Source organism: Zingiber officinale, chromosome 8A (genome assembly GCF_018446385.1).
Source record: "Zingiber officinale cultivar Zhangliang chromosome 8A, Zo_v1.1, whole genome shotgun sequence".
NCBI lineage: Eukaryota > Viridiplantae > Streptophyta > Magnoliopsida > Zingiberales > Zingiberaceae > Zingiber > Zingiber officinale.
Genome location: NC_056000.1, coordinates 17,591,533 through 17,614,082, shown reverse-complemented (window position 1 = coordinate 17,614,082; position 22,550 = coordinate 17,591,533). Strand labels below are relative to the sequence as shown.

At 37.1% G+C, this 22,550-nt stretch overlaps 2 protein-coding genes and 1 pseudogene across 4 annotated transcripts; 2 read left to right on the top strand and 1 right to left on the bottom strand.

The window, feature by feature from the left end:
- The first annotated feature begins 101 nt into the window (after positions 1-101).
- Positions 102-4,399, top strand: LOC122012840 (annotated as a pseudogene).
- Positions 4,400-5,902: 1,503 nt separating this feature from the next.
- Positions 5,903-15,582, top strand: LOC122012839 (mRNA-decapping enzyme-like protein). The gene is made up of 8 exons (XM_042569497.1): positions 5,903-6,340; positions 6,451-6,491; positions 7,818-7,867; positions 11,708-11,852; positions 12,852-12,905; positions 13,477-13,597; positions 13,755-14,216; positions 15,360-15,582. The coding sequence occupies exons 1-8, from the start codon at positions 6,182-6,184 to the stop codon at positions 15,414-15,416; spliced, it is 1,089 nt and encodes a 362-aa protein (XP_042425431.1). The 5' UTR covers positions 5,903-6,181; the 3' UTR covers positions 15,417-15,582.
- Positions 15,583-20,884: 5,302 nt separating this feature from the next.
- On the bottom strand, positions 20,885-22,198 carry LOC122012838 (NDR1/HIN1-like protein 1). 3 transcript variants are annotated; one of them, XM_042569494.1, is made up of 2 exons: positions 21,407-22,198; positions 20,885-21,052 (listed from the first exon to the last, which is right to left on the bottom strand). In XM_042569494.1, the coding sequence occupies exon 1, from the start codon at positions 22,192-22,194 to the stop codon at positions 21,448-21,450; it is 747 nt and encodes a 248-aa protein (XP_042425428.1). In that variant the 5' UTR covers positions 22,195-22,198; the 3' UTR covers positions 20,885-21,052; positions 21,407-21,447. The 3 variants fall into 3 exon arrangements, with proteins under 3 accessions (XP_042425428.1, XP_042425429.1, XP_042425430.1); XM_042569495.1 differs by lacking the exon at positions 20,885-21,052 and adding an exon at positions 21,099-21,209; XM_042569496.1 differs by lacking the exon at positions 20,885-21,052 and adding an exon at positions 21,099-21,203.
- Between the last annotated feature and the right edge of the window lie 352 nt (positions 22,199-22,550).

Sequence of the window (22,550 nt, the reverse complement as noted above, 5' to 3'; positions counted from 1 at the left end):
CGTGGTTCAATTTGTTTCTCAAAAAATAGTAATTTAAATATTTAAAAAAACATGAAGTGCCTGCGTGGGAATAAATGAAAACCAAGGGCGTCTTTCAAAAGTTTGCCATAAAGCAGCTGCTCGCATGGACTTCCTGATGGCGAAAGAAGGGTGTCGTCCCCTGTACCCTAACGACGCATCGTAATCCATAATTCCTCGTTGCCATGGCGATCCTCTACGCGGTGGTAGCAAGGCAAACATTGGTGTTGGCGGAGTTTTCCGCCGTCAGTGGCAATGTCGGCGCTATCGCTCGCCGGATCCTTGAGAATCTTGCGCAAGATTCCGGCTCCAGGCTCTGTTTCTCCCAGGATCGCTACATCTTCCACGTCCTCAGATCAGATGGGATCAACTTCCTCTGCATGGCCAACGAGACCTTTGGGAGTGTGTCCGAGCCTCCTGCTTTGGTTTCCCATTTTGCGGTTATCTTCATTTGATTTTTTGGATTTCGTACAAAAAGTAGTTCTTCTGGTGATGTCAGTAGAAATTTAGGGTTGTTTTTGAGTTGATTTTTTTTTGTCTGCTTCCATTTATTTCGTCTCCGTTAACGTTTGCTTACTAAATGAGTTAATTGGGTGAATCGTAAGTGCATCGAATGCAGAAAGTAAATTAACTGTGGCACATGGATTTGTTAGATTGCACATCAGACTTCGTGTGTTTTGGGAGGTCTTGTGGATAACACAAGGGAGTTATCTTTTTCGAAGTGTTTAATAGAGTATTCTGTGATATGTCAAATATGGTAGCTGATGATCGGACATGGAAAGAGTTTGAGTTTCTTATGATGAGAACTTATGTTTTGTAATAATTGTACTTCCATTGTGTTTTACCTCATCAATTTCCCTCCTTCCTGATTGATGCGGTGGTAAAAGGAGCCTGCTAAGGACGAGTCTAAGGGGGAAAAGCTGCTGACGTGGAGGTCAAAGTGAAGGCGGTCAAAAGCATGGAATCGCCGGGTCACCAAAGTTGGCCGAGCGAGTGGCAACGGGCCAATCGGGCATGGCCGCCCACTCAGCAAAAGGAGGGCCAGGAATAGGGTGCTACCCGGAGGCTCGTCCGACCGGGCGATAGGCAATGCCCCGATAGCCGGACGGCTAAAAAGAGGAGAATAGATATTTGCAACTACGACGACCCTATAAGGGCTAGTCCAACCGGACCGCCTATCTGGCCGTACGAGGAATAGCCTACCGAGCCGAGCGACCGGGCCGGGAATCCTGGCCAAGCAGTTCTCCTGCTCGGCCAAACAGTGGGACCTCTTGCTTAGCTCATCTTACGCTTCTCAGAGTTGGTGTCGCTGATAACAGGGCATGGTCAGTAGACAAATCGTATGGCGGAAACTTTCACTATCATGTTAAAGATTTACACGCCTTGTTAAGGAATGATATCATAGACACTTTTCTGCCTTGTCTTTTCATAGGAAAAATGGGGAAATGTGCATGCACTTTGAGAAGCGTGCACGTACACTACAGGGCCACTATATAAAGGGGGGTCCATGCACCGGAGAAGGTATGAGTTATTTGTGATTACGCTATTGTTGCTGCTAGAGTTCTCTTTGTTCTTCACTGTTGTCGGTGACTGACTTGAGCGTTGGAGGGTCAATGCCGAGGACCCCTTCCCGGTCCGGCACTGAAGTTCTTGGTTTTGCAAAGCGAAGCGGAGTCTTCACACATTCAACTGCAAAGCCACATCCCCAACCAGCTATCTTTACTGCCAACTGCCTTCACCGCTTTCGGACAAGATCACTGATAATGAAAGTTTATTATTGCTCGAGAAATTAGATGCCTATACATTTCATTAATAGATGACACACACTGTTCAATACATTGATTTGGTATCTATATCTTATAATATCTTTTGAATGATGATCTTTTGAATGATGGGTTGCATTTTTGTATTTTTTACATATTGTCCAAGAACCTACCCTTGGTCTTTATTTCTACTCAGTTTTATGTCAAGGCCCTACTGAGGAAATTAAGGTAGTTCAACAATTATGTATTAAAAAACTATTCCTTCTAAATATCCGGTAACTGATGGCTTTGCCTATTTATGATTTCTAGTCCAGGAATGATTGCTATTTTGTTTATTTATTGTGTTGGAATATCTTCCAACATTTTCAGCATAAACATTTTGGTGTTTAGTAAATATTTTAAATATCATATTATCTCACCCTTTTCTCTTCATGTTTTAATGAATTGATATGTTCATGTCATACTTATTACTTTCCATTTCATTTGATTCGTGGTGAATAAATTTTCTATCAAATAGATAACAAATTCAGGAATCCTTGATGGATCATGGGATAAATCACATTATTCTAAACTATAGTGTTTAGCTAACACAGATCAAGTTCATAAAGAGAGGTCTATTAAACACCTTCACATGGTTCCCTTGGAAAATATTATGCATAAATTAGAAATTCGTGTGATATCCTTCAGATAAACACTATTTAGCACATAAAGAACTATTTACTTTATTTTAGCAATTTGCAATTTTTAAGCTGTGCAATTCTGTTGATTGTTGCTCAAACTAGAGATGGTTTTCATTGTAGGGAGGGTTCCTTTTATGTATTTGGAGGATATTCACATGAGATTCATGAAAAACTATGGTAAAGTAGCTCATTCAGCACTATCTTATGCGATGAATGATGAATTCTCTAGAGTGCTACATCAGCAAATGGAATTCTTCTCAAGCAATACAAGTGCTGACACACTTAACCGTGTCCGAGGTGAAGTTAGTGAGGCAAGTCTCAAAAATCCAATAGAGACCTATAATTTATTTGTGTTTAAATTGCTTGTGGTTGTTCCTCTCTTTCGATTCTGTTAGAATCTGCGATAGATGATAGTTGATAGTTTAAAGAACAAATGCAGATGCTGAGATTCTGATTTTTTAAATTGCTTCTTGTTTCTTTTTTTGTTCTGAGTCACTTGGCATACTGAAATTCTGTACTTCAGTACTTCTTGTGTCATTGTCTTTACATAGAACATAATAGTTGGTTAAACATCAAATGAATGACTATATGAGGATCCACTTAAATAGAAGAATTTAAACTAACCTTTTTTTCACTATTGCTCTGGTCCTTAAAGTGTGATGCTTGATTGATATTTTATTACTTCATATTTCATTTTCTGGAGTTACTACACATTCATTTATTTCATGAAGTTCAGTGTGGTATTCCATTTCTGCATGGTCATATGCTGACCCCGGGCGTCCCACACTGCTTGCTCCACGACCATGATATTGCTACGCCTACTAGGCTGCAGGCTGCTACTTTATCACACATTATTTTTATGTAGATTGGATGTCTTTTTCAAATAATTGTAGATACACACTATAATGGTGGACAATATCGATAAGATACTGGACAGAAGTGATCGGCTTGCACTTCTTGTGGATAAGACTGCTACCATGTAAGATAGTGCTTTCCATTTCAAAAAGCAATCCAGCCTCCAGGTGCCTTCGTCAAGCTCTGTGGCTGAAAAATGCCAAACTTTTGTGAGTATCGATCTTCAATGTTTCCCCTCAAAAAGAAATTTATGATTTTACCACCTAAAATCTAACAATTGATTCTTTTGTGTCTATAATATCTCAGAACATAAAAGATTTAACTTTGATTTGCTACAGTTTCCTGTTGATTCCGGTCACTGATCGTTTGTTGTCAATGCAGAGCTGTCTTGACACTTTCGATCATTCTTCTGCTTTACATAATCGTAGCAGCTCGCTGTGGCGGCATCACTCTTCCATCATGCAGATCAAGATAGGTTCGATTGAGCCCCCACGGGCTGGATCAGCTGGTTAGGTGCCTGCAGCTTGTCACTGAAGTCGTGGGGTCGAAGGTCGCCAGTTGCACTCGGGGATAAAACCCTGGTCTGCTGCGTCAAAAATTCCTTCGACCCCATACACCTATCTTGCCCAGCATTAACCGTGATTTACTCCTTCTGGAATCTTGTGGGGCCGGGGTCAGGGGGCCGTTAGGGTGGCGGTTCCACCTTTTGCCAAGATAGGTTCGATTGAACTCCATAGTGGTGGACACTGCTGCTCTCGAGCTTTGTACATTAATTTGCCTTTTGTGGTAAGTTCTTTGGTAATCCAGTTTTCCTCGTTTACCAACTGAACCAGCACTTGTTTGATATAGTGAGTGGTTCACCTCGCTTTGTTGGTTTTGTCGAGCTCAAAAGCCTACTAAATAATATCAGTTATTCTCTGAGTACAGGATGTGATTTTCAAATGTTGCTTTTTTCTTGCGCTTATAATTATGTGAAAGGTTTTATCTGAAAAATGTTATATACGCTTCAGGATATCTGTGAAGTGTTACCGGAAGTTGATTTTGTTTTGTTGTATTAATACATTTCAATGCATCTTTTCAATTCATGCAACTTTAGGTTTATAAAATGTAAATGATAAAGAATTAGATAAGACAGCTAAACTTTGAATGAAATGGAAAGTAAAACATACATTTTTTGTTTTGTTCATTTTCAATCTATACGATTATGAACCGTTTGAACTTTGATTTCGTAACTAAATAGAAATATTTGTTATATAAAAAATTTTGTGTAATAGAAAAAATATTTTCAGAGATGAAAATATTTATTCTGCATAATTAATAAAACAATCAAAATTTTCAACCATTCAGAACGAGGGTAGAAGTAGCTCTACTCCGATTTGAAAATAAAAGTTTAGAATCAGCTGTAAAATGATTTGTGGTTTGGAATCATCGATTTACAGTTAGTTATGGTTTAACAAATTCATACAAATTTTATATTTATTTAAGTTTCTTACTCATCCTTCCAAAGTACAGAGGAATTAAAGTTCACATGGTATTCTTATCTTTTTATCCTTTACCATATGAAGTGGTATTATCATTCACTTTTATTTCTTATTCTCTTAGTATTTGTTTCTTAATTTATTATCTGAATATAAAAATAAATTAGAATCACTACTTCTGTTTGTGGAAAATCTAGATAATCGTTTGAGCACAGTAAATTTGATATTCCATCGGGTGCTTCATTTTTATGTGTCGTTTCAATGATTCATAGTTATTACCGTCTTGAAATTTATAAAAAATATTACAGTGTTTACATTTTACATGTAATTCTTATAGAAAAATGACCTTATCAAAATATTTAATAAAATAGAATATTTTAAAGGAGGAACTTCTTAAATTTTAGAAGTAATTGCATTGATGCTTTCTTATATTTCGAATATTGCAGTCAGATTTGAAAGTTGTTCGGTCTCATTATCAATGGATTTAATGTTCGGATTCGCTATTTTCTTGTCCCTTTGAGATCAAAATGATGAACTCCTCTCCCACGACCTCCTTATTGCTCTCGGTCTCCTTCCATTATAGTCATAACTTGGAAGATGAAATCAAAAGTGTATAGAATTAGTGTTGAAAATGTGTAGAGGTTTTAGAATTGAAAATGATTGTAGAAAAAATATGTGTGCAAATAATAAAATAAACTATCTATTTATATAATTTGAAGAGTAATAAATACTAAATCGCAATAATTGATAAAACAATATCAAATAATATCAATCCTTGAAAAAAAAAAAAAACCTCTCTTTTTAATTCCCAACGGCTAGAACTACGGATTAACCGACAGTTCCAATTGTCAAAACTAACGATTTAATAAAAAATAGTAATTGAACCGTCAATTCCAACCAGCTATTAATCGTCGATTGATAGTTTTAAAAGGTTAAACTGCTATAATTTTTAAACTAGAACTGAGTCAATCGATACTCGACCATTGACTCCATTTCAAGTCCGTTTCGGATCCGGCTCAGTGTCAGGCCTGGGTAGAAGAGGCGGATCCGAGTGAGCGTGCACTAACGACCTCTCATGAGTATCTTATATCTACATTTCGCCCCGTCGGGCTCACAAAGAAGGTATTCATTCGATGGCCCATTAAAAATCTCCCAGCTCTCTCTCCAAATTTTCATCTAGCTTCCTTCACTTTTCCTCTCGATCCCCTCGCCTCGTTCCAAATTCTAACCGTACTCTGCGAGGGGAGCAAGAGTCATCGAATCTCTATCTCTTGCGTTGTTCTGGAACACATTCGTTTTTTTTCCTCCTTCTTCGATTGATCGTTGCTCGAATTGATGCTAGGTTTCTTCTGGGATCTGGATTAGGGTTTGCTCGCGTGCGGAACGAATGGCGCAGAACGGGAAGCTGCTGCCGAATCTCGACCAGAACAGCACCAAGGTCCTCAACCTTACCGTTCTTCAGCGCATCGATCCTTTCGTGGAAGAGATCCTCATGACCGCCGCACATGTCACTCTCTACGAGTTCAACGTCGAGCTCAACCAGTGGGTGAGTTAAGATTGGAATTCTTCAGCCGTAATTATTGGACTATGTTTCGGATGCCCTTTGGCTGGGGTTGGCTTGTCTGATCTAGATTTGTTTTGCTTTGTTTCCTTCAGAGCCGTAAAGATGTTGAAGGGTCCTTATTCGTCGTCAAGAGGTAATTGGGAACCTCGCTTCTAAGGTTTTTCATGTTGTTAATCTTGCGTTCTGCAAGTGTTGCGCTGGTAACAGGATGTGCTAACTAACAGACCAAATGGCAGGTTTTTCCACACATATACCAATTCTCAATCAAATTAGTTCATTTGTTACTTCGTTGACCTCCTCATTGTTATGTCTATTAAAATCAATCTCACTTATTAATGTCATTTATAAAATGATGATGAAACCATCCTCATGCTCAATAGGGAAGATTGGAAAGTTGGTCGGATGGAGTGGGAGAGAAAAGATAAAGGAGTTAGGGAGGTGGGCATTATTGGTTTTTTTTTTCAATGTTAGCTATTGGGCCTTCGACTTACCTTTCTAACTTACAAGTGAATGGATCTGTTCATCCAGGCAGAAGGATAAATTAGACATCCATCTGCATATTAATCCATTTATCCAGCTCCATTCATCCACCCATGTATCCATACTTCCAAGTTCTGAACAAAAGAGCAAATAGTAAGAGGGCTAAGACAAATGTACTGACTTGCAACAGAAACTTTACATGCCCCTTAAAATTTAAGATAATGAATCACCATAGATAACCACCAGACCAAATGGAATAAGCTCAAGGTGGTTTCTTAGCACTCCCAATATTGTTGCGACTTGTCTTTTTTGATCCTATAGCAGTCAAGGCCTCAAGGGATTTTTAGACGAAGACTTGACCTAGTTCCTAATGTAAAGTGCGGCTTAATCTCAAGATAGAGAATCACCTTGGAATACCACTCATGCAATGGTCATAAATCATAATGTTCATCTCCGTTGTGCCACACATAATATAAGGGGGAGATGCAATCATTTGGTTAAGGATTTGCATATTATAAGGCATAAGTCCTAGCTTCCATATACTTGCTCTCTTTGCATGCCCCCTTTTGTCTCATCTTTTTTTATTTTTATTTTCTGGCAACTGTTTAATTATCGGAGGTGACTCTCTAGGAAGCCGAGTGCCCAATTCCAAGTCGCTTTTCTATGAAGCTTCCAAACCAGATGAAACTTCATTCTCTGACACATGGTCCAGACTGGCTGTTACCATGTCTTCTTTTTGATGGCCTAGCTGACATTGCCACTCAATTGGCTTTAGTTATCATAGATTTGCATTGTTTTTTTTACCAACTTCCCTCTGATAAATTTGGAATAGAGCAGTTGGTTTAAATTTGCTATCTTTCAATGCTGATTATGTACATGGGTCTTAATTTCTTGTTTTATTATAATTTTTTCCTTGAATTATGAATTTGGTTGATTCTGCTATTGGTAAGTATAAACAAGAAACATTATATATTTGCAGAAATACACAGCCCAGATTTCAGTTCATCGTGATGAATAGACGTAACACGGGTAAGAGATCTGTCCATGTTAATGTCACATGTTTGGTGTTAATTAAAGCTTTTTTTTGGTACTTTTGTCTTACCAAAGTTTGTTATAACTTTAGCTCAGGATTATCCTACAGTTATAGTCATGAGAAGGTAAACGAAATGTCATTTCTGCAGACTTGTTGTTTGTCTCTTGTAAGTTTCCATGTGTATCTTGGTTCAATATTTTTTTTCTAGGTCATGCATAGTAAACTAGTGCTCTGTTGTGGGTTTTTTTGTGGTGAAGGACATATTAGAATATGGATTGCTTGATGAAGTGATGACCAGAGCATGAGTGCTAAGGAATGGTGAAGGGGTGAGCATTAAGTTATAGCTTGTAGATGAGGTAGATTGAACAAGGACATGAATTTTCCATATTAGGGTATGTGTCACGTAATCATGAAGGGGTGAGCATCCAGTTGTAGCTTGTAGATTAGAGAAAAAGAGAATTACCTACCTTGCCTTTTCATATCTTTGAAAACCAACTCTTGAAAGAGACAGTAGAAGGCATGAGAAAATAATTAATATATAAACAAGAGATAGTATCAAATATGCCTAGAAAAAGATTGGTTCTTAGCAATTACAAATTTGGCATATGCATTCTTCTGCAGCTCAAGTCTCGTTGAACAACAATATCCACTAATGATGACTACAAACCCTATTGCTTTTTCCATTATTGTGCTGGATATACAGTCATCTCTTAGATGACCCAAAGTTACTTGGGTCTCTTTTTATTATTGGAAGAAAAAACTTTTTCTATGTCTCCCTCTGCACCTAACATTTTAAATCCTAATTTATCAGTTAATTGAACTTTGTAAAGTTATAAAATCTGAATACCACTTTGTTTTATTTGTGAGACATGTTATTATAAGGAAACTAAGGATTGCCAATTTATCTTTCTTGGCTTTGTTTAGGCACTCCTAGTCTGTTTTGCTTATGCTGCCAGAGTCCACATGGGCCTTCTTATTAGAATAGGCAGAAATGATGTAGCTAGTACTATTGCTTAAATTTATTTTTAATCATTAAAGGTAACAAGCTTTCCATAACATTCATGGATTACACCCTTCTTAAACAAAATAAATTAATAATTTAGAAAAATCTATGAAGTGCATTTCTGATCCTGTTTTTGACTAACCACTTACTATGAACTACTAAGTTCTTTTGGCAAATTCCCAAAGGACGCATTTGAAGTTACACAATTCCCAAAAGGCGCACCAATGTCTCATTATTACCAAAAGGCACACCAAATTACAATTTCATTCCTCTGCATGCATGGAACCTTTCTTCTCTTTTTTTTTTCTCTATCTTTTGCATGCATGCAACTTCGCTTTCTTTTTTTTTCTCTTTCCTCCTAAATTAAATTAATTTAAACACCATTAAACTTTAATAATTAATCCTCTAAATTTATTTATTTTAATTTTAAAACTTTAATAAAAAAATTTAAAAATATAAAAAGAAAGTTAATAAAACATTAAAAATATTTTTTCCTTTTTTTAATATCTTCAATTTTTTAATATGTAATTAAAGAGTAAAAATAAAATTAATAACAAAAATTGATTTTATTAATAAAAATAATAATAAATAAAAAATCACTTTGGTGTTGGTTTGACTAGCACCACAGTGGTGCTAGTTCCGAAGACCAGCACTAGTGGTGTTGGTAGTTAGTACCACAATTTTCTAAAAGTTTCAAATCATTTTGAGTATTGTTGGAAGGGCTTTAAAACAGTAACAAAGAACTTATTTGGACTAATGTTCATCTAATAAATCCACTAAAGTTGGAATGAGCCCGATCGGAGCTCTCTAGGCCCATCAATGAATTTTGATCGAAATCCATTGATGGACTAAACGAATTGGATGTCTGAATTTTTATAATGAGATGGAAGTATGAAATGTGTAGAAGGTAGATATGGTGAGAAATCTTGATCTTGAGTCTCCTACACGAAGTTATAGGCCTATGCCAATTACTTTCTAAACCTTTTGAGCAATGCTAGAAATCCTTTACGATGATAACGAAGGGCGCATTTGGACTTCGGGGCACTGCGGAGACCTATATGATTTAGAATGAACTGGATCAAAGCTCTGTAAGTCTATTAATGAGTTTTGATCAAAACCCATCGACGGACCTAAACGACTTGAATTTATGAAATTTTACAATGAGATGGAAGTGTAGAGTGTGTAGAAAGGATATATGGAGAGGAATCCGGGTCTTGAGCCTCCTACACAAAGTTATAGACCCGTGCCAATAGGCACAAAGTCTAGAACTTTCTAAACCTTCTTAGCAATGCTGGGAATATTATATGATGATAACGAAGGTCACCCTTAGAAAGTTTCAGACTTTGTGTCAATTGACATGGATCTATAACTTCATGTAGGAGACTCAGACCAGAATTTCTCACCATATTCCCTTCTACACATTTCCATCTCATTGTAAACTTTCAGGAATCCAAGTCGTCTAGGTCCATCAATGGATTTCGGTCAAAATCCATTGATGGACTTAGAGTGTTCTGATCAGGCTCATTCCAACTCATGTAGATTTCTGCAGTGCCTAGGAGTTGAGATGTGCCCTTCGTTATCATCGTAAAGGATTTCCAGCATTGCTCGAAAAAGTTTAAAAAGTTTTAGACTTTGCGCAAATTGGCGTGGGCCTATAACTTCGTGTAGGAGACTTGGGATCAAGATTTCTCACCATTTCTACATTCCACACTTCCATCTCATTGTAAAATTTCTAAAATTCAAGTCGTCTAGGTCCATCAATGAGTTTCAATCGAAATCCATTGATGAACCTAGAGAGCTCCGTTCAGGCTCATTCCAATTTTAGTGGATTTATTAGGTGAAAATGAGTCCAAATAAGCTCTTTTACTGTTTTAAAGCCCTCCCTCAAAACGATTTGAAATTTTCTAACACTGTGGTGTAGCACCATGTGGTGCTAGTCAAATCAGCACCAAAGTGATTTTTTATTTTATTTTTATTAATAAAATCAACTATTGTTATTAGTTTGATTTTTATTTTTTACTCTTTTATAATTACATCTTAAAAATTGAAGATATTAAAAAAAAAGGAAAAATATTTTTAATGTTTTATTAACCTTCTTTTTATAATTTTTTATTAAAGTTTTAAAATTAAAAATTAATAAATTTAGAGGATTATTTATTAAAGTTTTAACGGTGTCTAAATTAAATTAATTTAATCTAGGAGGAAAGGGCAAAGAGAAGTTGTATGCATGCATGCAAAAGAGAGAGAAAAGAAAAGAAAGGTTCCATGCATGCAGAGGGGTAAAATTGTAATTTGGTACGTCTTTTGAGAATAATGAAACATTGGTACACCTTTTGGGAATTCTTAAATTTCATGTCCATCCTTTGGGAATTTACCGAAGTTTCTTGCTTATAAATCAATTACATATGTTATTTCTGTTACAACATGTTATTTGTCTCTCAGTTAATGTTATTTGTTATTTTTTAGTAAATCTCAAGCTTAAGAGTGGGCTTATCATTTCAATTGGCTTCAGAGCATGAGTTGAATGAAAATAAATGGAATGCATATTCAGTAAAAAAATTAAGTGAATGGTTGTTGGTTTTATAAATTAGATGTGTTTCCATTATTCATAAATTTTTTTGTATGTTGCACTTTGAAATTGTATCAATGCTTAAGAAAGTGCTTCAATAGGTTCAGTTGCTTTTATTGACTACGTTGTGGCTTTGATCTTTGATTTTTGCACCTGATAGTAATTGCATTGAATTGAAATACACACTCACACATATACATGTATAATGTACAAATGTTCATCAACAGGTTTGCTATCTTTAATTTGGTTCTTTTCTTTCAACAGATAATCTAGTTGAGGATCTATTGGGAGATTTCGAGTATGAAGTCCAGGTTCCTTATCTTTTATACAGAAATGCTGCTCAAGAAGTCAATGGCATATGGTTTTATAATTCACCAGATTGTGAAGCAGTGACAAACCTTTTCAGCAGGTACTAGTTTAGGTTTTTTCATGGTGCTTCTAAAATGATTATAATATAAAAAATTTCTTTTGTTCACTTTTATAAGATTTTTATCATTTATTCTATTATATCTTTAATGATATTAAAGTGCTATTGTAAAAAAAGATCTAATTGATTATTATTGGTTACAATGAGCACAGTGGTTATCTCACCTGATTCTGATTGAAAGCTATCCATTCTGGTTGCAATATTTAGTAGTTTCATCAAAGCAAATTTCTTCGAGCATTTGATTTGTCTGAAACATTAGGATGTTATGATAACTCATTAATCATTTTATAAATAGAAGTTTAGTCATAGATAATAATGTTCTTTGTTGTTTGTTTAATGCTCCATGGAGTGGTATTATAACAGGTGATTCATGGTTTTATCCTATTGTAATGAGACAATATTCAATTAAAATTTTTTAATATAGTAGTCACATTCACATTTTCGAAAATGGGAGTTTAAGTGTCTTCTGTCTGAGGTAAGATATGAATATTCATTTATGATTCATAAGCATTGAATATCCCTTCTGAGAGCTTATTGATTAGCATTTACAGTTTTGTTTCATTTTATTTTTCAATGTTTCTTCATACATTGCAACTAAGAAGCTAATGCCCTCTACCATCATTTTCTGTTTACTTCCTGTAGTTGTGTTCATATGGTAGATATTATCAGTAACTAAGACAAAGCAGACACCGCCTTTTGTCACCTTTGGCGTCATAGATGATATTGGAATCACAACATAACTACCCCTATTCAAGCTTACATTTCTCCATGTTTTACATTTTTTATAAAACATTTTCTACAGATTTCCCTCTTCTGTACATGACATATTAGTACCATATGCTATTTCATGTTTTTTTCCCTAATATCTCTATTTATGTATGCACCATTGAAGAAGTAAGTTTATCATGCATCCAACATGAGCTACATTCCTCATTTTTGTTTATTATGATTCTTTGTATTGATACCATTTATTATATTCAGGATATTGAATGCCTATTCAAAAGTACCTCCAAAACCTAAGGTATCTTCTAAAAGGTATTTCTCATATCCTTTTGTCATTCATTCTTAACTGCACATAGTTTCTTTTATTCTTTTTTTTCAATCTTTCAGAGTGATGATAATATTCTTTTCATATACTATCCATGACAATATTGAATGCTGCTACTCAATTGTGTTTCCTTTAGATTTCTTGAGAACATTGACTAATGTTCTTCAGGTGCTTTTTGATAGGATTTTTAACAAAATGTTGGGCCATGCTAATTGAATGGTTCCTAAAACAAAAGATAGAGTCGATGACAATCTAGGTGATACTCAGCCTTTAATGTTTCTATCAACACAGTTAAGTGGACGGAAATTTCTTTGTGGTTGGCCATGGTATTTATCTGTTACTTTCTCTTGGTCCCAGAATGTTGGCTTTTATGATGTGCAGTTTGAGTGATTCACTGATGTCAACATGTTTTTTTAAGGTTGCTAGCATGGATTTGAATTTAATGTGTTTTATTGCTGGTTGGTTGAGCTCCTATCTTTTCAATTGTTTTCATTTGCGTAGATGCTGATATTCTCGTTTACATGACTTTTGGGATGATTTTTTGTCTCCTTGTAACAGTGAATTTGAGGAGCTTGAAGCTGTACCTATCTCATCAGTTATTGAAGGTCCACTTGAACCAACAACATCAACTGCACCAACTCCTACTGTTCCTGATGATGTTTGTATGAACTTTTTCAGTGTACGTAAAAAAGTTCATACTTCCTATCAACTACATATTTTTAGGGTTCTTAGTTTCTGTTTTTTATATTACACTCCTTTGGTTTTTAAGTATTGTGTATCTCAAGCTGGGGATAATTTCTCAGATAACCTTACCTGTAATTTATTTGATTTTTCAGAATGCAATGAACATAGGAAACACATCAAATGCAACAATTGGTGGCCAGCCACCTCTTCCTTCTGCACCTGTTCCTGTAGCTACTCATGCTTCAAGTCTCATTCCAACTGTATTGCCAACTACTCAGTCAATTCCCATTCCCTCAGCTTCAGCTGCTCCTCTAATGCCACCTTTGGATAATCTTGAATCTGGCAATGGAAGTAGCAGTTGGGCTACAAATCTATTGAAACCTTCATTTTTCTCGCCCGTTTTGTCTTCTGCACCACCAGTGCCTCTAGTTTCATCCTCAGTTCCAATTACTCCTCCCCTCCATCCTCCAGTTACAATGCAGCGACCATATGGAACTCCATTACTTCAACCATTTCCACCACCTGCGCCATCTGCATCTCTCACTCCCGGTCCAAACTTTGCACCATTTATCATGAGAGACAAAGTCCGAGATGCATTAACGAGGCTTGTTCAGGTAAATTTCTTTTGGTGTTTGCATTTACCATAGGTCCTGATCTTAGATAAATATCATCTAGTCATTTCCATTCTTTTGTCAATGTAGCATTTAATTTCTTTATTATATGTTTTATGTAGAAATGCTAGAATTATATTGCTGCAATGTCATGACAAAATGTTGTACATGTACTAGATTCCTAGATGCGTGGTTTCTTTGTCTCCACATTTTCGCTCTCCCAGTTACCTCCACACCAAAAGTTGAAACTATTCGATATAACTTTTAGTCTAATCACTGTCTTCAAGCTTTTTTCTCCTGATAGTATTTTTTTTTCTTTCCTTTTTTATGTCTTCATTGCTTGTTACCTTTTTGTTTCCTTATGCGTTCCTAGGAATCCCCACCTTTTGTTCTCCAATATTAATTTGTCCGACTAACATGTTACTTTACTGGCACTATTTCTTCCTTTTCCTTTTAGAACTATGTCCTGCTCTGATCATATTTATACTTTGCAAGTCCTTTAATATTTATACTTTGAATTTTTTAAACCAATCTTTAAGTTGGTTTGAATAGTTTTTTACTGATATTATGTTGAATATATATTTTAGCAAATATTTCTGTAAATAATGTTGGCTTTTGGTAGGTAAAATGAGCCTTGATTTCAGGAAAAAAAAAACCAGAGCTGTTATCTTTTTGGATTTTTAAAGTTGATTTAGGAGAACTATTTCTTGAGTTAATTTTGCTTGTGTATTTAAACTTGAATGGGTATCAAATAGTTGGGCCACTTGATTGCTACTTTGGTCAATTCATTTAGTCCAGTTGATTCAAGACAGCGATCACACTATATGATACGCTATCAAAAATTCATTAAAAAAATGCAAAAAAAAGATTATTATTTTTTACTTAGTTTAAATTCTACAAGAAAAACATAGTGCAACATAAAAACCACCCAAAACATAAATTCTACAAGAAAAACATAGTGCAACATAAAAACCACCCAAAACAGATCTAAAGCCAAGAAGAATCATGGACCGACCTGGCTGATTTGGTTTCTGAACTTATCTAAAGTAAATCTAATTCCTTAACACAGCATGCATCTTATTAGATCTAATTCTCTTATACTTTGCATTGAGATTGTAATGATTTGATTTGCATTTTTTTTTTCAGAATAATGATTTCATCGACCTCATTTATCGGGAGATGCTGAATGCACATTATTCGTGACAAATCAGACATCGGTGAATGGGTTCGAGCCTTATCCTTAGCGTTGCAAATGATGCAGCTGTTTCTTGTAAAGTTTCTGTAAAAATTTGCCAGCCAGTGAAAGGACAAGGAACTTTTGATACTGTCATCCTTTGCGTTTGTATATGGAGGGAACACTACAATTTTACTCTTTTTTGTTATCGATAATTTAGTTGGTATTTCTTGGTCACAACTCGATTAAGATGGAACCGGCCTTCAGGCTTAATTCTCTAATTCTTAAATTTGAGTGAATATTTTTCCTAGTCGCAAGCAACCGGTATAGATGTCCCAGTGGCAGTGAAAACAGTGTTGTTCTTCGTTGTTTGTAGGTCGATTGTATTTAATATGTGATTGTGCCTTGAGAAGGTTGCCATCGCTCTAGTACGCTCCTGACGAGGTCGTCTTTTCTGGCCGAGCTTGCTTCTTTCTCATCGCCATCCAAGCGGGGTCGATGGTGGGGCTGGGGAGGCCTGCGATGCCAACGACAGCGTTCAAGACATGGTCAGCACTGACACTGTCGAAGACCACGTGGCTAAATTTGATGCCGAGCATCGCGCCTGGGCATTGTGACTTGCATATTCTTTCAGTTTCATAGATGATTCATCAAGGTTTGTTCTTTAAGTTTCAGTTTAGTTTACTAATGTATCAATTATAATTTCCTTTGTTAAATTTGTCAAATATGTTTTAATAGATCATATTAAATTCCTTTGTTCTACTGACCAATTAGACAGATTGTAGAAGCTGATGAATAAATTAATGCATTCATGATTTGAAGGCGGCTGGGTTCTTGACCGTCAACGAGAGGTGGTTGCTCGAGTTTTTCATGTTCCAATACGGAACACGTGATTTTTCAATCATGAGAAAAAAAATTTTTAAAAAGCCAAAATTAGTGGTGCCGTGGCCTGACCGACACAGCACGGCTCAAGTCAAGTCAACTAGGTTAATCACGGAGGTAATATAAGCGTCTGCTAGACACAGACACAGGCACGAGATCTATGTTTATATTCGTTACGATCAATGACGGAGTGGCGGACCTACTCAGCCATCGACCCGGGCTGATCTCGGATTGATCAAAAATAACTCTTTCTCAACTCGTAGGGCCCCGGGCTAAAGCCCGAGTAGGGCAATACTGGCTCCACCCTGTTTGTGTCTACTTCTTTGCTTCCCTACAGTTGTTAAAGCCTTAAACACGCCGATCTTCCTTAATTTGCTAGGTGCATTTTATTTGTTAAAAAATGTAATTCAAATTTATAAATTTATATGATATTTACCTTTTAATTTTAATGTACAAACTATTAAATTATAAAATCAGTTAGGTTTACCTTTTTTCAAAAAAAAAAAATTATGATTCTTGCGTCATATTTCAAAGAATCAAATTTATAAAATGAATATTATTTAAAATGGTAGGAGATAGTAAAACTTATTAAGAAAAACCAATAGCTCGAGTTAAAAAAAATCTATGTTTTCTTTATTTATCTAATTAGTTCTTTTTGTGTCTAAAGGATATCTATATATCTCTATAATGGTATGATATTATCTATTTTGGGTCTAAGCCCTCATGACTTTACTCTGGGCCTTCCCGCGAGTATCCGGTCACCCTGACCTACTCGCCTCCCTGCAAGTAACCGATTACCCTGACCTGCTCCAGACATCTTCGCAAGCATCCTGTCATCCTCACCTGCCCTGAGCCTTTTCGCGAGTATCTGGTCACTCTGACCTACTTCGGGGTCTTCCCGCAAGCATCCGGTCAACTGACCTACCCCGGGCCCACCCGCAACTTTGTTCAAGGCCGCCCTACATAGCATCTGGTTTGGACCATGACTCTGATACCATTTGTTGTGCCTAAAAGGATATTCATATATCTCCACAATAGTATGATATTGTCCACTTTGGATCTAGACCCTCATGACTTTGTTCTTGGACTCTCCGTAAAAGGTCTCATGCTAATAGAGATATCTTACATCTTTTTTAAACTCATGATCTTTATTAAATATTTTTAATGTGAGACTTTGATTGAACCCCAACCGTTCTAAAACCTAAAAAAAATTATCTTTATTCATCTAATTAATTCTAAACTTCAAATATTTATTTTTCAAAGTTTATGTGGGATTACTCATTTGAAAAAAAAAAAATAGAACTAAAATAATTTTAGTTTTCAACAAATATATTGATACGGCGAGTATTAAAAGCTGACACAGATGATAAAAGAGGGTCAAAACTGTTGAGTTGTAAGGTTACAAATAAAATCCCACATTAGAAATACATAGGAATGATCATATATTTATAAAGAAAAGATATCTTCATTGGTATGAGACCGTTTGGTAGAGACTAAAAATAAAATCATGAGGGCTTAGACCTAAAGTGGACAAGATCATACCATTGTGGAGATATATAAATCTCTTTTGGTTTTAACAAAAATGACATGATGAGTTAGGTCAAAGTCAAGAGAGGTCAATGACCATCTCTCTCAGACTAGGGCTACCCAGAGCATCCGACCAACTAGTCTTCCCAATAGAGCAGAACTAAGTCAATCCATTAAAAGCCCATTAGGCTACTGGGCCCATCACCTCTCTTTTTGTCTCATCTACTGGCATTTAAACAGAGGTAACATGACCTCTGATATCTTTATCTAGACGAGACCCTCTAACACCTAGACAAGGGTATCATGACTCTCTGACATCTTTTGTCTTGACATGATCCTCCTATAAAAAAGTCTACCCACATAGCCAGACATAGGAGGGGAAGGAAGGAAAAAGGTGAGGAGAAGGAAGGAAAAAGAGGAGGGGAGGGAGAAAAGGAAAGAAAAAGGAGAGACTCCCTACCGCATACAATTATTTTATTTATTCTCATGTACTATTCATCTTCTTCAAATAGGATATCACTGAAAACTAACATGAACGGTTGCGACTAGCATTACGACTAGCCCACTGATCTACTAGAGGGCATTTCATCTCTCTACAATTTAGCTGGCTCCTTATACATTTTTGAGACCTGCCTCAAGCATTGGAGTGCAAGGCCGGGGCAAGCCCGACCTGTTTACAGATTCTTCTAGCGGTGAGGACAACTAACCACCCTCCTCCTGGTTTCTAGCTCGAAGTCTCCTCACGGTCAGCACCAGCAGCATGTCACTGGCGGTCCACTCTTCTCAGTTTCCGAACGGGATCAAATTTGACACCTTCTATGGAAATCTCGCCTGATCTAAAATGTAAAGATGGATAATGTCGAAAAATCCTCTCCCGTCACCTTATCACAAGAAGACTTTAATTTGTTGGTAACGGCTAAAGTGAAAGAGATGATGTAGAAACAACACAAGTGATGAATCCTTTACCTTTACAAGGACCAACGACAAAATATGTGAAATCTAAACATTCTTAGAGGTCCTCCACTAGAGATATACCTCGAGATCCCCAACAAGGCAAAACTCCTGTGGTTAGCAGTCCATTGTATCCATCGGATACTCTTTTCACTCGAGAGATTCTGGAGGACAAGCTACCTAGCCATATCCAACCACTTCAACTCGGAGAATATGAGGGTCAAACTGACCCCAAAGACCACTTATGCAAGTTTGAGAATGCAATATTGTTACACCAATATTATGATGACATCAAATGTCGAATGTTCCTAACGATGCTCTCGGGCTTATCACAGAGATGGTTCAACCAACTGTATACGACCTCCAATCGATCATTTAGGAACTTCAAGAAGGTATTTTTGAAACATTTTACCATTAATCAGAGAAACCACAAGACCCCACTCAATCTGTTTGCCCTTCGACAAGGGTCAAAGGAAACACTGAAGGAATATATTTGATGCTTTAATCAAGTTGCCTTGGATGTCTTCTCAGTAACTTCAGAAATACTGGTCAATTCTTTCTTATAAGGCTTGTTTGACGAAGATTTTTCCGTTCTTTGGTGAGGAAGCCCCCAACAGATTTTGATAACCTGTTGAGTCAATCGATCAAGTATGTTCATGTGAAGAAGGTTCAATCCACCAAAAAAGAAAGCAATACACTAACTCTGGTCATCACGCAGACAGATTGCAAGGCTCTTCCTCCACCCTCGCAAGATGTAGGTCAACATCTGGGTCACCCACTTGAGCCAATGCGAAGGGAAGGAAGAGTAGAACTGTCATCTCCTGAAAGGCGTCGACGTTTTTGTGATTATCATTAATCTCATCATCATTTTATTAGTAAATGTCATCAGTACGCTAAAATGCTCCGTCGAATGGCAAAGTCAGAAGCAAATAAAAGATGATTTTTACTCCCCTTTCGACGATCTCCTTCGTGATTATAGTAAAGAGGTCCTACCTGATGCTCAAACCAAACATCATTCAACAAATTCCAAATGAAATTCCCAATCATCAAAATTTTGGATTGGTGAGACTCGGCCACCCGATAAGCTGATTGGAAAATTTTTCAATAGTGGCAGCACTTGTTGGTGCAAGTTGCATTGATAATCAAATTTTGATGTATGACAAATAGGTTAAAAGCTAGATGTGTTATTTGTCTGATCTTTCTACCAAATGTGCGGGAGTGGACTGATCTGAAGGATCTGCCACTAGGTTAAAATCCAGTCAGGTTCGCAAGACCTGATAGGTGCTGTGAAGTCCAGATAAGTTTACAGGACTCGATATCCGACAGGAAGTTCGGTTGTATCAGTGAGACCTGACAACTGCGGGAAGACCTAGTAGGTCAAAGGCAAGTCAAGCGACTGCAGTTGATAAATAAGATTTAAGTAACTGGAAGAGAGATCCAGTAAAGACGCATTTTCGATTGAGAAAATTATAGGAGTCGATTCAGCTTAAATCCATTTGATTAGTAGGAATCATATATATATATATATATATATATATATATATATATATATATATATATATTCTAAAATTATAATAACCTACGAGCATGTTAAAAATTATATTTAAAAAAACATGTCCATTTGATTAACAGGGATCATATGTATTTTAAAATTATAATAACCTACGAGGATGTAAAAAATTATATTTAAAAAATCATCATGTGATCATGGGATACTTAAAGATGAAACGAAACCCATTTAGGTATATCATCGAATGAATATAAAAAAAGACTTCGACGTATCGAGATTGTTCAATAAGTTTTCATACAATTTAGGGCTATCGTTAGTTGTTGGCATGTTAAATTCTCACGGCATGTAGGGTATTCCAAAAGTTGGCTTGCTCTATCAAAATTGATCGGCCTTCCACCAACCATTTAATAGCATTATTAGTGAATTCATTGCTATAACACAATCCGTCAAACACTCTGAGAATGATGGTAAACGATGAGAGGGATTTTTTTGGGATTCATCTTATAAACCATACCATTTTAGAAATTCTTCCTAGAGAGTTTTATCCCACTAATTATCCTTCAATTATATACTTTCAAAATTTTCCACTTCCAAAAGTTCTCAAATCGTTATCTGCGAAGAAGACCATACAACCACCAAATAATTCATAAACAATTCTGAAAGCAACTTGTGCGGCTTCAATTTCAATTTGTGCGACACAAAGTCGTGCGGAGTCTTCTTCAAGCGACTATTACAGCTAACAACTTTATTATCATCAATAATTAATCTGCCAACTGATCATCTCGCCTTTTGGACCTATTGCAATATAATTCAATCCAACAAAATCGATCAGTTCAACCTGTTGAATCAGCAGCAATCACCTTTCCTAATTCACACCATGAGCATGCTAATAAAGTGAGAGGCGTGCCTTTTGTACCGAATCCTCCTCACCAAATACCAAACAATTCTGCAACTAATTACAATTAAACGATGATGCCATTAATTATTCTAATAATTACAAATTAATTATGTAGCGTAATAACGTGTTGCCACTTTATATAGATATATTCGAATTAATTATACTGGAAAATTAAATTAGGCCTAGAGAGAGAAGAGTCGAAGATGACCGTTACTTGACGGCGTCAAGGAGAGAGAGAGCGTGTGTCTCACCGCCGTTAGGGGTTGTGACGGGCGACGCCGATGCGACCCGATCAGATGTCGACGCTGCAACGCGCGTACTGCGGGAACTGGAATCGGTAAAAGTAGGATCCGGCGTCGGGGGCGTAGGGCTTGGAGGAATCGAGGACGAGGAAGGCGGGGCAGTTGACGTGGAGGTGGTATCTGCCGGAGATCCAGGTGCCGACCTTCCACCGGAGGCGGCCGTCTATGCGGACGGAGAGGAGGACGTACCCAGCGTGCTGGTCCTGGGAGAGGGCGGCGGCTAGGTCGGGAGCTAGCGGGACGGCGAGGCCGAAGAGGTAAGGCGACCAGACGATGACGTCGTTGTGGCCCTGGTAGCCGGTGGGGAGAATCGCGGAGGTGGTGATCTGCTGGCCCTGGTAGCGAGCGTAGGAGACGAGGCGGTCGTAGTAGATGCCGATCCGGTCGTTGGGGTTGCGGGAGGAGATGGTGACCTGGAGGACGGAGGTGAGGAGGCCGGTGCCTGCGGTGAGGTTGAGCTGGACGACGGAGGTGTCCTGGAGGTAGAAGCGGGGGCGGGTGGGCCGGAGGACGAGCCAGACGATGAGGACGATGAGGAGGACGATGACGATCAGGAAGAGGAAACACGCGAACAGCCTCCGGTAGAAGAGGCGCCGCTCGCAATCGCCATCGCGGTGGCCACAGTCCCTTTTACCCGACATCGGCGATCCGTCGAACACTTGCGGTGGTTCGGGGAAGAAGAAGACGAGGTAGTTTATAAAGAAGACTGCCTTGGACGCCTCAGTGTGGTCATTCATCTGACGTGTCGAAACATGGTTAGCTACTGGTATTATTTATATAAAACTCCTTACAATTTCACAAAAATCCTTAAAATTCGGCCAATTCTCGAACCAAACGGACAAAACAAAAATTAAAAAAAGGACAATATTATTTTTGTAACACGTAAATTTAGAGACTAGTTTTTAGGCAAGTGATAACTTATTCAAAAATGAATTAGAATTTTTTTTCGACATGTTTATGATTAGTTTTTATTATTCATTAATAACGATAGAGTTTAGGTTTGAGTTTTGACCATATTTGACTTAATTGACTTCAATGATGCATAATCAAATTTATCAATCTTGAATCCTTATCCAATACAAACAAGAGTAGA

Bases quoted from the DNA above. Each gene is read 5' to 3' on its own strand.
- LOC122012839 (XM_042569497.1), top strand. From the start codon at position 6,182: ATGGCGCAGAACGGGAAGCTGCTGCCGAATCTCGACCAGAACAGCACC. The intron at 6,492-7,817 runs GTAATTGGGAAC...ATATATTTGCAG, and splicing joins TCCTTATTCGTCGTCAAGAG to AAATACACAGCCCAGATTTC. The intron at 11,853-12,851 runs GTACTAGTTTAG...TATTATATTCAG, and splicing joins GTGACAAACCTTTTCAGCAG to GATATTGAATGCCTATTCAA.
- LOC122012838 (XM_042569494.1), bottom strand. From the start codon at position 22,194: ATGAATGACCACACTGAGGCGTCCAAGGCAGTCTTCTTTATAAACTAC.